General features: G+C 41.3%; 1 protein-coding gene across 1 annotated transcript; it reads right to left on the bottom strand.

The window, feature by feature from the left end:
* Positions 1-29: 29 nt before the first annotated feature.
* Positions 30-14,561, bottom strand: LOC139737272 (uncharacterized). The gene is made up of 7 exons (XM_071647948.1): positions 14,532-14,561; positions 13,387-13,774; positions 12,356-12,489; positions 10,783-10,976; positions 5,723-5,897; positions 3,714-4,707; positions 30-2,821 (listed from the first exon to the last, which is right to left on the bottom strand). Exons 1-7 carry the CDS (start codon positions 14,559-14,561, stop codon positions 1,083-1,085), a joined length of 3,654 nt encoding a protein of 1,217 aa, XP_071504049.1. The 3' UTR covers positions 30-1,082.
* Between the last annotated feature and the right edge of the window lie 3,367 nt (positions 14,562-17,928).

The raw sequence follows: 17,928 nt of genomic DNA, 5'->3' as shown, positions 1-17,928 counted from the left end.
AATACATGTATTAAAAAGCACGGCTCTGCTCTATTGCAGCTATTAGATCGGTAGGTAGTAGGCCTAAGGCCCAGTTTCAGCACTTGTTTCTCTTACGTCCCGCTTGAGTGAAAGTTTTCCAGTTGGAAATTTCCTCGAGTTCACTTCACACATATCAACTGCTGTATTCAAGCCACAGTCACATGCATTCCGTATGGATCAGTCTCTCATTTTTATCTCAATCGCGGTGAGAAGTATGCAACGAAAGATGGTGCAACCGCTTTCCGATAATGAGAACAGCGCCACACATGGTCAGTTTTCATTCAAATCCTGTCGTTATCACAGGATTATAAACACGTGTATACATCCATTCGTCACTACACGGTAGATTTGATTTATACATGTACCTGTATATTCGTGAGTTGTGTGTTGAATTTCCAAGTTTACTATCAGTAAAAATCATTTTGTAACTAGCTAAAGATACTTTCTGGAATGAGATTTAAAAAAAAGATCATGCAATATTACCATGGAGACATTAATAAAATATATCAAGTATATTCGCCTCTTCACCTTAGACCAATCATCAAATTAATCCTGTGGGAATTGACTTCCAGATGGCTGATAAGGCAGCCTTAAATGTCGGCAGGAACCACAAGAGAGTGGCAAAATGTAAGCATACCAATTTTATTGAAAAGATGTGGGAAGAGGATAACAGAAAAACACACTGTCCAACAACTTCTGTTGATTATCAGTTTTGTGTGTACAAAAGTGTAAAAATCTCAAAAAATTTGTGAACAAAGTTAATATAGTGACTTATCTACGCAACGTTTAGTTCTTTGACTGGCTAGGGCGTGAAATACGAGTATATCTACTCCTATCTTTATAATCATATTACTTTTGAGGAGGTATGACGTTATTATGTACTGCATCTCTATGTTAGGTAGACTACATTTGATTGAGTATCTCATACACGATAGGCCCCATAGCAGTTTGAGACAAACTGTACATACACAGCTCGTTGTAGAACAGTTCGTCAACAACCAAGAAAAGCATTCAAAATTGAATGACACAACAGTCGACTACCAAGGATTGCCGGGAGGTCCCTAGGCTTCAGCCTGTACTGCTGCATCTGCAGACGTTGTGTACTTCTCGAGGAAAGGCAAAAATAGCGGGAAGACCTCCGTGTTAGCGTTCTTTCCTACTATGGAGTCTGTATGATTGTACTTGCGTACAAAGACGCACTCGTAATGCTGCTTGGTGTTAACCTCCTGGCACCTCTCGCAGCTCCGCTTCACAGACTGCTTATCCCACCTAGAATTATCCTCTCCCATGAAGAAGAAGATTGGAACGTCTAGCCGTTCCATTGCCTCCCTGTACTTGGCTGACTCCAGGTGTGTCTTGCTCTGCCAGTCTGGGATGAGTGGAGTGTCGCCGTCACGATTGCACAGGAGCTTCTTGGAGGAGCACTTGGACAGGTGCTTGAAGAGTTCTTTGTTTGTGAAGCCATTCCATTCATGCAGGGTGTCGTGAGTGATCTTGTTAAGGTTTCCGTGGCGCCATGAAGGACGATACAGGAAGGTTACTCTGTGGCACACGTTGCTGTCGCAGTGCTCTTTAGCAGTCGTCGCGAAGCTAGCGTACCGATCAGAGAAGACGTTGAACACTCTACCCATCCAGTTATCGTTAGTGTCTGTATATGCATCTACACCTTCGCCCAGGAAGTTTGGTCTTGAACTGGAAGACGAGGTGGGCTTGACAACAAAACCAAGCTGTGATGCAACAATGCATTTGATCTTGTCTTTGGATACAAACCCTGAGAGCAAGGAGCACATTATGGCAAGCGAGCCAACGCAGTGAGCAAAGATCTGGACCTTGGATGACTGAGTGGATGCTAAGATGTGATCTATGGCCACTGGGATGTCGAATTCTGCGGCATCAACCACATTGCTCTTGTCCCTGTGTGCTGGAAGTGCAGTTGAGAAGCGCATGTCCAGGGCCCACACGTCAAAGCCGTTCTCAACCAGGTATTCCACCAGGTTTTTGTCGATAGTATCGAGAGAGAAGATGCGGCTCGGCACGCCAAGACCGTGCAGCAGAAGAATCGGACCCTTGCTTCCACCGTTGTACCTTGTGAGGATCAAAGGCACTCCGTCACCAGCTGCAATTTCCTTAATGTCCATGTCGGCACCATTGAGATTCAGGTCACGCCTTTCCCGTGGGGGCGCATCCGGGTCAAACGGTGTGGTAGACGGACTGAAGACGCCGTACACCTCCCACAACGCTCCAGCAAAGAACTTGCAGAACTTTGTCTTCCATCGCAGTCTCTCACTGGAGACATGGCAATTTGTGACTTCGATGGTGGTCAGCTGCCTCAAGAAGTCTCTTATCTTAAGCTTCAACTTGCCCTGACCAACCATCTCTGCCGCCTCCCCTACACCCTTCCTGAGAGTAAATGCCATGTGTGTGGTGTCAGTGACTCCAATGGAAAGCATCCTATTCTTGTGGATGCACTTCTCCCCTCGGAACTGGTAGACCTCTCCCGTTGGGTCAGTCAGGGTCATCTTGTAGACCATCTCCTTCGTCTCCACCTTCTCCTCGCTCTCAGCAAAAAGCTCGAAAACGCCATCGGACACGGTCAAGGGTTTCTGAGAGATCTTCTCACACGTCACAATCCCGAATATTCCGGCTCGATGGTGTGGATCCACGTTGATCATGTTGTAGATGTCTTTTGATTCAATGGTCACCTTGAATGACAAGGGAACCTTTTCTCCAGCGATCTCCATTTTGCCTGTCATTTTCTCAGTGAAGCGGAATCCAGGTTTAGTCTTCCTGTACACAGTTGCTGTAAAGGAATATAGAAGTATGAGATATATGCAAACGTAAACACCAAAAATATTGTTAAATGTTGACAAAGCTCAAGCAAAATTTTCAAGCTATGGTGTTAATGTTTTTGGTAACTGACTGAATATAAACATACATTTCTCCTTAAAAGAGGTTTTTGCTGTTACGTCGACAGGAAGGCAAATGGCGTCTACATTCTTTAAGTTATGACCCAAAGGAATAAAGAAAATGCATGATATCTTATTGTTCAATACACTTTGCCATTTCCTTTCAATGTATCACGTTGTAAGATTTCAGGGCGTATCATGACGGTTAATATATCCATGATAACGGTCGACGATTGATTTCAATGTCCATTGAACTGAGGCAAGACATGTTCCACAAATTATCCACATCCAAGTTAGGTATGGATTCATTTTAATTAGGGTTGATTTTTTTTTTTTTTTTTTTACAAAAGTAAGATTTTTATCCGGGTTCTAAAGCCGTCGTTATCACTGATGTAAACATGTAGTCGTTTACCACAGCATAATTTGTTCTCTAAACAACTTTGGAAACGTGAATATCTAATTCGCTTTAAAGAAATAAATACTCTCATTAACTTTCTGCGTGCTGCACAACATAGGAAACAATGAAATCATGGGCTGATTATGTTTTATCAAAGTAAGGCATTAACTATTTGTGCAAATCTAGAGGAAATCTATTTTAATTTCTTGAAAAGATAATAATTTCTTAAGATCAATTAATATATTTTTTCTTCGCTGACATGCAGCTGGTTTGAATTTATACGCTATACTGAATTAATATGCACAATTATATTCAGTTTAGTCAACCAGTAGACAATCATTGCTGAAATTTATCATTTAACAATTAAAAAATTGAGAGACATATCTCACCTATATTCCTCCTTGATGGATAGTCTATGTGCCAACCGTTCCTTTTGGCCAGAAGACGCATGCATCTCTCGGCAAGTATTGCAATCGTCAGACTTGGATTGACACCAAGACTTCGGGGCATGATGGCTCCATCAACAACCAGTAATCCTGGGTGGACATTGTCAAAGTCACCCACGAATACCTGTCCAGCGTGATCTACCACGCCTTGTCTCCCTGACTTGCCCATTCCGCAGCCTCCCAGGGGATGCACCGTAATGACACTCTTGGTATTCCGCAGGTGACTCAGGGCACCTTTCCAGAAAGGGTTGGCGATATGGTGACCCTCTAGCGCTGCTGTCAGGCGTTTGGCTCCATCGTAGATCTTCTGGAAGTTGTCCCCACATCCGACATGGGGGAAATCTGCCCAGACGCGGCCACTGGCCTTATCACGAACAAGCTTCCCGTCTGCCGAGTCGTGACTCATAGAAAGAACAGAGAGGGTGTTCTTGTTGGCCTTCCCGGTGAGAGCCCGCAGTGCCTCCTTGGTGTTATGACCGTGAGACATCTTCAAACCTGGAGTTGTCTTCAGCACAATCTTCAGAGGTGTTTCCCATCCACCGGGAGGGGTGCCATCTTCCAGAACATATCCGTCTTCGAGTGGTTCATCTGGGAGCCTCATGTCAATGAGACCCGAGATACATGGTCCAGGACCATGACCGGGTTTCAGGTCGCTCGGTCTGATTCCAACGGACCGGATCTTGTGCGCAGTGTTGTAGCAGAAGTTAAGAGCGTCCCCATTTGTGGTGAAGCCTTCTCCGAGCCGACTAGAAAGTTGTAAGCCGCGTTCCGCAGAGTTCATTAGAATGTTGGTGGATCCCAACGAACCCGCGCCAAGAATCACAGTCTTCGCACGGACTATTTGCTCCACGACATGGAAGACGTCCTGGATGAGAACTTCGTAGTATACAGCCCACATAGCTTTGGATTCGTCTCGCAGAACTGCCTTGACTTTGACCTGCGGGAAAACGCAATAAAGTTTTACTAATATTAGTAATACAACAACTACACACGGGATCATGCATTTAGAGAATTTGTTATCAACAAGGAGAATTTAGAAGCACAAGTACAAAAATTAAAATGCCTTCACCAGGAGCATTATCATTACAATACGCATTTTTGGGGTCAGTGTTCAAAATATACACGTTTGGCCTATTTCTTCCCTTCAGAAGAATGCGATGGAAATGATTAGGAAACGCATTATCTTAGTTTCCTCAATTGCGAACCCCACCAGTGTCCGTGACTTCTTAGTGAAAAGTGTTAATTCGGATCAGAGTATCATATCGTGACGTTTAATGGTTGAGTCTACTCCTAACAGTTAACAATACACAGTGATAATTATCCATTGATATTTGTGTTCAGCGAATTATGTATTGGGTGTCTGCCACTCATTATCTAAAAGCCATTTTCACTTCATCAGGTATCTGAGTGTGTCCAAGATTACTGCTCATTATGCTTATCATTCGAATCGAGCTGGAATGCTGAATTTTCTTCGACACCTCTGTGGTCGCATGTGACTACTCAATACTTATCTCTGGTACTACTTTTTCACACTCACGACGTCTGATATGGCAATTCCATGGCAATGTTGGACATGTTTCCAACGGTTACAGCTCGTTATTCCGAAGGTTCGCTATTTCGAAGGCTGTTTAGTCCGAAGATTCGTTATTCTGAAGGTTCACTGTTCCGAAATTCATTTTCGGAATAACGAATCTTCGGAATAACGAACCTTCGGAATAACGCCACAAATATTCGGATGAACGAACCGTTTTTCACTTTCGGATTAACGAACCTCTTATAGGCATAGGGAATTTGTGTGTTTCGGATTAACGACCCTTCGGAATAACGAACCTTCGGAATAGCGAACCTTCGGAATAACGAACAGCACCCTCTCCAAACACTATTCTCGTAAACGCACAAACGTGTATACAGATAATGCTGGGAAACTCAAATGGACTTTGCGGTTTATATACCTCGGTAAATATATCGGCACCGAACGTCCGTGCATCAGGGAGGTAGTTGAAGTTGAGAGTGTTCTTCGCTCCGGTGTTACACCCGCTCACGCAATTCCCGCAGCCGTTACAGGCTGGCTGAGGTATCCCGAAGTCATTCTTTTCCGTGTCTCTGAAGTTCACGTACAGAGGAGGTCTAAATATGGGCAAGTGACAAATGCGTAGGTTGGGTTATTATTCACGGTCATGTTTCCAGGCACTTCCAGCGACAAAGCGGATATTTCTGTACCATATGTTACATCCTTTTAGAAGAAAAAATCAAAGCAATGAGGTGAAACTATTAGTCTGAAGTAAATGTTTACCAGACATCAGACAGTGGCTTTAACGTAAGAATACGAATTAGGATGCAGGCCTTCCAGCCATCAGCACTACTTTATCGTTTCTGCTTCTTATTGCATTCATTTCACTGTTGAGCTACCATTAATTCTAACGTCCCTTTATTCAGTGACCCTGCACCTCAAAACAAACAAAAAGTCGCCAGACATGAATTTTTATTTAAGACCATACTCTGAAAGAGCAGAATTTAAGCTTTAAAATGATGTATAACTCAAATCAAATGGACTCTCCTAACCTATCTAAATATTGGAAAGAAAGCACAAACTCAGGAAAAGTGTGAACTGAGAAAGGAGGCTCTGAAGTACAGTGTCTATTCAAGTGCTTAATCTTTACCAAACCGTGCTGGCTGTGCGATGAATGGGACAAAAAACAGGAGGTAAACCACCAGAGTAACAACAATGAAGGGATTAATTATCAGATTAAACTGAATTATTCATGCCTCATTAACACATTCTGTCCATAATTAATGCCAACTTTCAAAGCAGTAGCATTATCCTTTCAAAAGTTATAAGAGTTGAAAGTGAAGAGTGTGGACAAGGTTTTTCAGAAATGAAAAAGGGATTCTAAAGACACACCTAATCACACTATTCTACCAAAGATTTTCGAGATAAACTGCTAAAAAACACACTTTCCTGCCCGTCTTATGATACCAAAGTTTAGCATAATGTAAAAGAAGACCCGCTCTTTCAGAACATATGAAGAAGTCAAGTTCCGCTAGGTTGACCCATTTCACTTATTTTCAGTCCTCACGCAAAATCAGTGTGTGCGACTTTATGTTCGTTTTGAGGTGCACGGTCACAATTTATGATTTGAAAACACAAGAAAATATGTGTTTCGACAACATCTTTGAGAGAAGGAACGAGTCGTTATGAACAGCCATCCAGGGGCGTCACCAGCTTTTTCTCAAGGGAAGTGCGTTTTGACACTAAATGTAAGGAGATTTGGACAGACGTTTGGAATTCAGGAAGCTCTCAATCCCCAGACTTTTAGAGGTTTTAGGGAATGGGGGGGGGGGGGGCTAGTATGCGCGGGAGCGAAGCGACCGAGTCCGAGCAAACGGAGCGAGCAAGGGAGGGGGGGGGGAGGGTGTGGGAGGGTGTTGTTTCCCACCCCCCACGATGAGAACTTTTTTTGCATGTTGATGTTGTAAATGGTGCAATTTGATGCATGTTTTTGCTTGTTTTATCGACTTGAAACAGTCCCACTTGTTTAAGGTAGCAGTATATTTTGATGTCGATTATCATTGAACAATATGCCTATGAAATAGTATCATCCAAATAAACTTCCTGTTTTAATATCTAAATATTTACACTGAATATCATGAACGCGACCAACCAAGAGCAAGCGGAGTGCAGAAGGGGGAGGGGGTGTCCCCCTCCCACGGTGAGAAGTTTTTGCATATTGATGTTGTAAATGGTGCAATTTGATGCATGATTTTGCTTGTTTTATCGACTTGAAACAGTCCCACTTGTTTAAGGTCTAGCAGTACACTTCGATGTATATTGTTATTGAACAGGCTTCATCTTACCAACTGGCCAAACTACAGCGTGCTCAGAACTCTGCTGCTCGGGTCCTCAGTGGAACATCTCGCTTCTCCAGCATTACCCCAGTTCTAAAAAATCTTCACTGGCTACCAGTATCCAAGCGGATAGAGTTTAAAATTCTTATTCATACATGGAAAGCAGTAAATTCTTCAGCTCCAAAATATTTGCAAACCTTGTTTCAGAATACGTCCCTGGCAGAAATCTCCGTTCATGTAATAGTAAACAATTAACAGTTAAAAGAACAATCTCGACTCTCGGAGAAAAAGCCTTTGTTTCTGCAGCCCCATCTCTCTGGAACGCTCTTCCACTGAGGATCCGATCAGCAGAGACCATTGAAACATTTAAAAAGCTTTTGAAATCACATATGTTCGCATCTTGTTTCGATTGAATTTTCAACGAATTGTTCATTGGTGTGTATATCTCTACTTATCTCTTTCTTCTTTTTCAACCTTCTTATGTACAATTATGACTATGATGTATGCTATTCTTTTCATAATTACGTCCCTCTGCGCCTCAGAATAGGATACTAGATCGAAGGCGCATTACAAATGCTGTACTTATTATTATTATTGAACAGTGTGCCTTTAAATGATATCATTTAAATAAGCTTCTTGTACTAATTCTTACACTGATGTCATGAACGCGACCGAGCCCGAGCAAGCGGAGCGAGCGAGGGGGAGGATGTGGGAGGGGGTTGTCCCTCTCCCACGTGGGAACTTTTTTTCATTTTGATGTTGTAAGTGGTGCAATTTGATGCAGGTTTTTGCGTGTTTTATCGACTTGAAACAGTCCCACTTGTTTAAGGTAGCAGTACATTTTGATGTAAATTGTTATTGAACAATGTGCCTATAAATCATATCATATAAATAAACTTCTTGTACTAATTCTTACACTGATGTCATGAACGCGACCGAGCCCGAGCAAGCGGAGCGAGCGAGGGGATGAGGGTGTGGGAGGGGGTTGTCCCCCCTCCCACGGTGAGAACTTTTTTTTTTTCATTTTGATGTTGTAAATGGTGCAATTTGATGCAGGTTTTTGCATGTTTTATCGACTTGAAATAGTCCCACTTGTTTAAGGTAGCATTACATTTTGATGTAAATCATTATTAAATAATTTGCCTATAAAATGGTGTAATTTGAATAAACTTCTTGTATCAATTCTTACACTGAATATTATGAACGCTGTCTGTTAAGCAATCAAACAGAAAAAAGCATGCACACGAGGGTGTACATAAGGGGCATTTCTCCTCCCAAACGAAGATGATTTCGTATTTTCAGACCTGAAATTCAGCGATCTGGTGCAAACTTTTGGTGCAATACAACTGTACTTAAAGTTTTTGCAGCCCCCTCCCAAAAAATAATAATTTGAACAAATAGTTTTGTTTTTGTTTTTCCGGTGAAATTTTAATGGCTCTTATTCCGAGTGTGCATCTGTGTACGTACAAAGTATAGTGAGGTTGAGGTTATGGGGAGGATGTGGGAGGGGGATACCCCTTCCCGCTCGACGGAGCTTTTGAATTTTTAGAATAGAAATAAAGCGATCTGAAGCACACTTTTTGTGGAAAATCCGGAAATTGTCATTCCCCATGAAGTCTAAGGGACAAGGCAATGGGAGGGTGGTAAGATACCTCTCCCATATTCGATATTTTTTTCCGCCTTCCAAATGAAGTTCCAAATGAAGTGACAGATTTGGTGCACACTTTCGATGAAACATTTGTAGATCTGTCAATCTATAGGTGTATTAAGTCCATGGAAAATAGACCGAACGGAGGAAGGTGTGGGAAGAGGTATCCCCCTCCCACACGAGAGAGACTTTGCTTTTTTAGAATTGAAATTCAGCTACCTGCCATCTGCGCCCTGTTGCATAAAACGCTTACCGCTGGACTTACTGCTCCTTTCTAGCGGTAAGTCTTCAAATTAGAGGTAAATATTATAATCCATGATGCTGATTGGCTGTGACTCAGACGCCTAATTTTGACGGTAGTTACCATTGAAATTCAACGGTAAGTTTTATGCAACGGGCCCCTGGTGTACACTTCGGGTGAAATAATTGAACAGATTTCTAGCAACAAAAAAAAATCTTTTCATCTCGGGAATTACAATTATGTGGGATGGGGCACATATGGTGCGCTTGCCCCTCGAACATTTTATGGAGGCAACTATTTTTCTGTTAAAAAGCAAGAAAATCTTCTCATCTCATTAATTAATGATTATGGGGGGGGGGGCAAAGCTTGCCCTTCCAATGTTTTTATGGGGGTAAACTTTTTTTTCTGGCAAAAAAAAAACAAGAAAATCTTCTCGTCTCGGGAATTATGGGGAGGGGGTGGGCAAAATGATATACTTGCCCCTCCATTTTTTTTTTTTTTTTTTGATATGAGGCTAAGGCTCGCACTTGGGCTCGCATTATCAATATGGATTGGTCAGAAGTAACGTGCTGTACATAGACACTACATACTTGTAAGTAGCATATGCAAACGCGTACGTGCTCCGTACCGTACGGATGTACAGTACGGTCGATAAATACTCAACACTGTAGAATAAATCGAAGGGTTTGTTTGCAAAAACCGATAGGTCCATTTTTGAAGGTATTGAAGTACGATCTCTGTCATAGAGTACAAAATAATACCTTTTAAATGATATATTGGTCACTACATATAAAGGCATAATTTTGAAGTTATGGTCAAAAGAAGCCAACATTTTCTTATTATTCTCTTTATTTTTCTTGACCTTTAATCGCAAATATCTCCATTTGGCAAATATGGACTTATCGGTTTTTGCAAACAAAGTCTTCAATTATCAGTGCTGACATATCCCAGGATGAGAATTGTTTTTGATCACGATTTTGTTGTCCCTGGTGGAAAATAAAAACAGTAAAAAATAAAAACAAGAAATATTATTTAGCGTCCGGCGTTGAGGTCGCTCGCAGGCTGAAGTGGTGATTTTTTTTTTTATTTGATTTGATTTTTTTTTTTTTGAAGGGAGGTGCGTCCGCACCCAACGCACCCCCCTGTTGACGCCCATGGCCATCTTATACTGGCAGGACAAGACCTTACGATAAGACATTACGATGCTATTTGGCGGCGGCTACTTGTAACTTGTGTATGTATTTCATAAAACGGCCTTCGGCAAGAGAATCACGTACCTCATGAACACGTCTGGCACGTGGAGATCTTCTATGTCCCTGATGACGTGCGCGGCGCCCAATTCCATGGCCTTGAGCTTCGGCAGCTCGGGGAAGTGAGCCGGGTACCTTTCGGGTCGCAGCATGTCCATGACGCGTTGGCGGTCCTGCCCGAATAGACTTGATTCGTCTTCGCGAAGTTCCTCCGGCCAACACTGTTTCAAAATATAAGTACAACAACAACATAAAGCAGTGCAATGCCAGGGCGTGGCTTCAGTCATCTGTGGCAGTTTGCTAAAGAAGTTATAATTGTCCTGAAGAAACCAATATGAATAAGGCAGCAAGGCTGGCGATTCAACCGACTGTGAGAGTATTTAAAAGACAGACATTTGGGATGGTGGTGGTATAGGAGAGGGTGGTGGTATAGGAGACAAGGTCGTTGACTCTCTAACAAGAGATCTTGCGTTCAACTTTATTCTTGCTTATTTGATGAGAATTAGTTTTGGAATGGATGAGATATCCAAAACAAGCGATACTAATAAAGGGTGGGACCCACTTTCTGCTGGCATCTCTTTTTTATACTTTGTTTTTGGATATCTCAGCCATTTCAAAACCAATTTTCATCAAATAAACGTTGAATTCCTCTTAGAATGGTATAAATAACATAACTGTAACATTTCATAAGTGGTTTCTCAGTATCTTACAAGAAATTAAAAGCCCAATCCTCATTCCCACCAATACTATACCACCCATTTAATCACAAGCTTCGACAACAACAGGGTCGTGTGGAAGAGAAATACAGAGGTAGGCCTACTCTTACGTGCAGGCAATGTTGCGATACTTTCACTTTACTTGCGATAATTTCAATGATGATGATGATGACTATGTGTTGGTTCAATCTTATTTTTCGTAGTTGTAATAGTGTAATCATCATCTTCACTCACATAATTTAAGAGTGTCATTGTTATTATCATTTATGCAATATGAGAACAAAAAGAGAAAGGGCCAAATAAATACAGAAAGTGAGCGCGGGACCAATATGAAAGAAGAGATTGTGCGTGTTTTCTACGCCAACTAAACGATAGGCTTACAGGCACGAAAGCGTGCGATAAACGGTTTCACTTACAAGTAAGTTTTGATATGAAGGTCTACGTGCAATCCCAGATGCTACCTACATTCATTCCATGCATTGCGTGTCATATCTCAGTAATTTATACGATGCAGTGAGTGGAAACAAGGGACACGTGTTATGATTTTGTTCAGAAAAACTGACGAAATCTGATTCAAGAGTGTCATATGTGCTTGGTTGAATTGCTGTTTGTTATTTCTTTATGAGTGATTATCTTGACGTGACTGTCATTTGCAGACATCAAATTTCAACAGTGCAAATACCAAACCCAACGTGATCTATGACAGTCACGCAAAAGAATGTTGATATACTCTCTAGCACACAATATAAAGTAGATTATTGAAGGGTGCTATAAATACTGACTGAAATACTTCAGGAACACATGTACTCAATTTTAATAGCAGATGATCTGAATGAAAACATTGATTGACACCGTATATAGAGTCATTAGTTGCGTAACCTTACCGGATCTTTGAAAACACGTGCGTCGCAATCAAGTCCCACGTTGGCGTTGATGAGCGACGTTCCCCCGAGACCACACCCTTGGAGCACGCTGACGTCAGTCCCCATCACCATGTCATACAGACCGGTCTCCTTACCTAACAGTGGGTAAACAAATTGATAGAGTAACTCACTACCGGCGGGGACTCGTTTGGGCATTGTGTCACCGACACTTATGACGTTTTGGCTGTGAGAGGGTGAAGTCATTGTGTAGACGACCATAACCATTGCTATCAACTACAACGAGATTGTCAAACTACGCCATAGTTTCAATACTCTCGAACGAGTCGACTACAACGTACCCTGATATTAATCATGGATCTCAGTCCTCGCTGTAGCTTCAAGATATCGATAATAAGAATCACTTTCTTTTAAAGAGAGAATTTGAGAGTTTACGTGGTCTTCGCAATATAGAATACGACTGGAAAACGATTTTAAATATTACAAGCAATGGAGTCGCTTCGATGGGTGAGATGATGACCAGGATCAGATCAAGTTTGAAGATGTTATAATGTTGGGGGTTGTGTCGTCTACCGCAAACTGAAAACGTTTAGAAAGGCGCCATTACGCTAATCCACGCTGAGTGCTTTAAAGATAAACTCTTCGATACTCGTGTTTAAACTTTCTTCATGTACGGTGATCGATGGTGATAATACTAGCATTGTCACACCAATTGCAATAGAAAAAATGGTAATAAAATTTGTGGTTAGAATATTTATAACAGTACGTCAGTATTTATGATGACAAGTTAATCACTTTTCGATTCATGTTACACCTTATTAATTATGGTCTTTAAAGACGACCGTATTATCTGAAATATTTAGGGTTGTGTTCATTAAAACATTCAGTAGATAGACTATTATACCACTCAAGGTAGATTTGAGATTCGTGTTTATTATTGTCAAAAGGAATTGACATTATTTTATTCAGGTGTTTTTCAGAGGAAATTGAGACAAAGACTCCAACCATACTGATTCCCTGAAGTGATCACTTACCAACCGGGGCTGCCCGTCCTGGCATTGTGATTTGAAGCTCATTGAATGATTTGAGCTCAGTCTCGGGAAAGTCCCCCGGCCACCACTCTTTACCCCTCTCGAACACACACACGGACTGGCCGGCTCGAGCGCACCGACTTGCGGCGATCGCACCGCCGTAGCCGGACCCGACCACCACAACATCGTACTCGGCGCGAACTTCGTTTAGGGGTGAAGACAGACGGTAGGTGGCGTACGGGTTGTCCTTGTTCTTTCGAGCCGTTGGGGGCGTCTGAGTCTCGGTGAGGTCCTTCCTGGGTAGAGGAGGCGTTCGGGCTTCTCTGATGTTCCTTCTTGGCAGAGGAGGCGTTCGGGCTTCTCCGATGTTCCTCCTCCCCGTTGGGGGCGTCTATATCACATACACAGAATGATGATTGAATAAGGAAGACATATTATTATCTTTCGAAGGTACCGCACGGTTTTAATAGTGATCAACTTGTCAGAATTTAAACAATCTCGTATGATGAGGTAAACTAGGGCCTGAAGACTCAGCACTGGAGGTACTGCATGCATATGCATAGTTGTGACATTGTCACAGCTCCTGTGTTAGCTGTTCGACCTCCGTAAGTTTAACATTGCGACTTCATACTCGTGCGCTGCATAACAAAAATGACAAAACGGCATCTTTCAAAGAAAAATAATAATATCAACATTCTCCTCTTAGTTTCCTGTCGACATACATAATCTAGCTGTAGACATGAAAGAAAACTGGTTAGAGAATTAATTTTTCAATTCAAGTTATACTTCTTGCTGTACACGAAAAGGAAAGTTCGTGCCTCAGTGATGCTCACAAGTACAGAAACTGACACAATCTTGTCTTCTTGTCTTCAACTTAATTCTATCTGTGTATTTACTGCGAGTATATACTAATTTCATGATGTTTTGGGGGAAAGACTTCATTTCGAACTTCCAGGAGAGATTGATACGTTTCCAAAACTAGACTCTTATCGGCCCTTTATACTCGTAGAGGTATGAAATTATCTCCCAACTTTATTATAATTTTGTATTGCTCGTTCAAGTAGTTCCATTTTTACCTTGCGTCGATTATTTGATGTTTCCCAAAAGTTATATCTACTGAAATCAATGAAATGAAAGAAGCAGGCTACAGCGGCAGAGAAGATTTCAAAGACAGCCATCCTGATAACTTGCTCATTACGTCATCTGCGCAGAAATGGCGTTTTGGTTGCTTTTGTCGCTTTTTTTTTGGGGGGGGGTATGATATGGTATAGTTTCCTTCTAATATATAAAGTAGTAACGCAAAAAACATTCGATACAGCCTACCTTGAAGCATGATAATGAGGATTTGTCATTATACATTTACATATATAGTACGTCTTCTACAGAAAGCCAAACAGTAAAGTGAGTGGCTTTTGAACAATATAGCCTATCAGGAAACAAGCATAATGGTCACTGTGCAAGATACCGAAATTATATTAGTAGGAAGAAGTCCAAAAAAAAAAATGTGTTCGATTTGTATTCGTAACATCGAATCTTCTCTCACGTGTATCTTGATACATTCACTATATAGATATTTCCATAACGTAGAATCACTGACTCCACATAATTTAAATCTGGGGTAGACTTCCCCTTTTAACCGAACCCAAGAGGTGAAAATACACTTCTCTGCGTCTGTATGTAATATGTTGGTCAGAAAGTGTTGGATGTGTATTGCAATGTACGTTTATGTTTCCGATGACGCGAGCAATAAAGCCATGATAAACTCACAATATACAGTAGGCCCTACACACAACGGAAGGAAGTGAATATTGTGTATAGGATCGACAAATGTAAACTGTTTGCCTTGCCGTCCTACGCAGGGCACCCGCAGATCAATTTCCACACACCATACAATACAGTGCTCCTTGACACGAACCGCATATAAGTGAGTTGGTCAGAAAGTCCTCAAGTGTACGTGAGGGTGAAGTAGAAATCCACTTGACGATGACGTAGAAAGTGAAAGTCCAGTCAACAAAGCAGACATCCAAATGCAAACTCAGTCTTAGTAAGATATCACTTTCACAGGGCTTTGACAGACACGATTAAAAAGAAAAAGACAAGATCCAATCCACTGCAACAGTTAATCGACTGGGATGCTTCTTTGCACAGTGGAAACAGATTTAATATCACCACAGTTGTAGGCTAGTATAGGAGATAAAGATAACAGATGTAACACAAGAACACAGGAATATACAGATGCCAGAGCTGATCTTGCCAAATGGAGAAAAAATAGAGATTGAAAAGTAATATAATCAGAGGAGAAAATGTCAAAAAAAAAAGATATTGTAAAACGTTAGACTTACAAACTTCTCATAAAAACATAAAAATGTATATCATATTGTTATAATCCTTGTGACGTATCATTAGAAAGGTTGAATTTTGCTGTATCTTACCGTGGACTTCCTTCAAAATGGCACTTATAGCATATTTTGCTTTGAAACTCTTCTTAGAATACTTCATTACACACAACCACTTATCACCCTGGATCATTCCGCATATTGATAGGCACCTACACTTCAAGTGTTTACCTGGGATGAAATCCTTGAAATTCATGGAAAATAAACAAAAAACAAAAAGAAGAGGGCATAGGTCATAGGGATTTTCGAGGGGGTGACAGAATTTACCTTTCTAGAGTCAATTAATTCTGCTTTCGTGTAGTTTTGTGAGTCTTGCCTGAAGACAAGAATACGAATCACTCACTCGTATAATAATAACTAGCCTGGCGAACAGCAATTGTATTCGCTACGCTTTGTGGGCTTCAATTGACGGGTATGTGAAAAGCCAAAGTTTATTTCAAAGCACAGTAAATATTCAGCTCCACTGGTTTTGTTACTTACCAGGTTTGGAATACAGAGTCACAAATCCACCAGAAACATCGCCAGACATGGATTTTTAAAGGGCAGATTCTAGAAGATTAGACTCTATGATATCAAATGATGTAACTAGATACAAATAAACTTTCCTAAACTGTCCAAATAATGGAAAGAAAGCACACACTCTATCCGAGTGCTTAATCTCACCTGCAACTTGTGCTTTCAAAGCAGGACATGAAAATCCACAAAAATGAAAAAAACAACACATAAGATTACTCAAGAAAGAATTGTACACTTCATTAGCACATTATATTCAAAACTTTCAAAGCAGTAGCAATATCCTTTCTAAAGTTATTGGAGTTGAAAATGAAGAGTGTGCAGAGAAATTTTTGAAATGATGTAAGGGGTATCTAAGACACGCCTAATCACAATCTTCTTCCACAAAAATCCACAAAACACAATTTCCCATTCGTTTTATGATCGTAAACGTAAAAGCTATGCTGAAGAAGAATTGCTCCTTATGAATGATTATTAGACAAATTATAAAAAGATTGATTGTTTTGATCCATTTCACCTATTAGAGTCATCACGTCAAATCGAGGTAAGCGATTTTTAGTACGTTTGTGATGTACGATCACATATCATCATGATCATGGTTCCATGACATTTGCTCCTGCGACAATTACTCCCGTGATATATCTGCATGCTAAGCCAAACGTAAATTCAACCCATAAACATAACCCTATATAACCCTAATCCTAATTCTCACATCAAACTAAACCTAAACCCCTTCAAAACCCTAACCCTAACCCCTTAGAGAAAATAAGACCGAAGCAATTGTCGCAGGAGCAAATGTCGTGTCACCCATGATCATATATCCCTATCAACTGGACAATTGAACTATAAAACAGGAAAAAAAAGACGCCGTATAGAATATTATATATAGATGATGACTGGCGGGGGAGGGAACATACCGAATGTTCCACCCGAAGGGTTTGAAATGCTATTGAGGGAGGTTATAAGTTCCGAGACGAAGTCGAGGGACTTATAGCCTCCCGAATAGTCAAATGGGAATGGGATGGGAATGGGATACTCAAATACGTCCCCGCACCGAACCAGCACAACGCACTCGATCGCTCGCGTCGCTCGATCGCGCATGCAGAGCCAAATTCACTGTGCGCGCGCGGTCCTAGGCCCACTACGGAAGACCATTCGCGCCAAGTAAGGATAAATGACTTTCAGTGGATCGATGGAGCTAACTGGCGGCCGCCACTTAATTATCTGGCGGCCGCCACATAATTATCGATATCGATATCGCTAAACGATATTTAAGTGGCGGCCGCCACATAATTATCGATATCGATATCGCTAAACGATAATTATGAGAAATGTCGATATCGATAATTATATGGCGGCCGCCAGATAATTATGTACGGAAGCCCATTCGTGCCACGCAGGATAAAACTTTCAGTAGAGCTAACTGGTGGCCGCCACATAATTAACGATATCGACATTTCTCATAATTATCGATATCGCTAAACGATAATTAAGTGGCGATCGCCAATTAATTATCGTTTAGCGATATCGATATCGATAATTATGTGGCGGCCTCCATCGATCCACTGAAAGTTTTATCCTTGCGTGGCACAAATGGGCTTCCGTAGCCCACTGTCATTTGTTACGTGAAAATGTT

Source organism: Diadema antillarum, unplaced genomic scaffold, assembly GCF_040938485.1.
Source record: "Diadema antillarum isolate AM-2024a unplaced genomic scaffold, OU_Dant_1.0 seq00000688_RagTag, whole genome shotgun sequence".
NCBI classification, from domain to species: Eukaryota; Metazoa; Echinodermata; class Echinoidea; order Diadematoida; family Diadematidae; genus Diadema; species Diadema antillarum.
The sequence above is the reverse complement of the archived record's forward strand: the minus strand, read 5'-3'. Positions and strand labels throughout refer to the sequence as shown.

Coding starts and splice junctions, on each gene's coding strand:
- LOC139737272 (XM_071647948.1), bottom strand. CDS start 14,561: ATGGCTGTCTTTGAAATCTTCTCTGCCGCT. Junction 5,898..10,782: donor GTGCCAGACGTGTTCATGAG/GTACGTGATTCT, acceptor GCCCATATTTAG/ACCTCCTCTGTACGTGAACT. Junction 4,708..5,722: donor GTGCCGATATATTTACCGAG/GTATATAAACCG, acceptor GTTTTCCCGCAG/GTCAAAGTCAAGGCAGTTCT.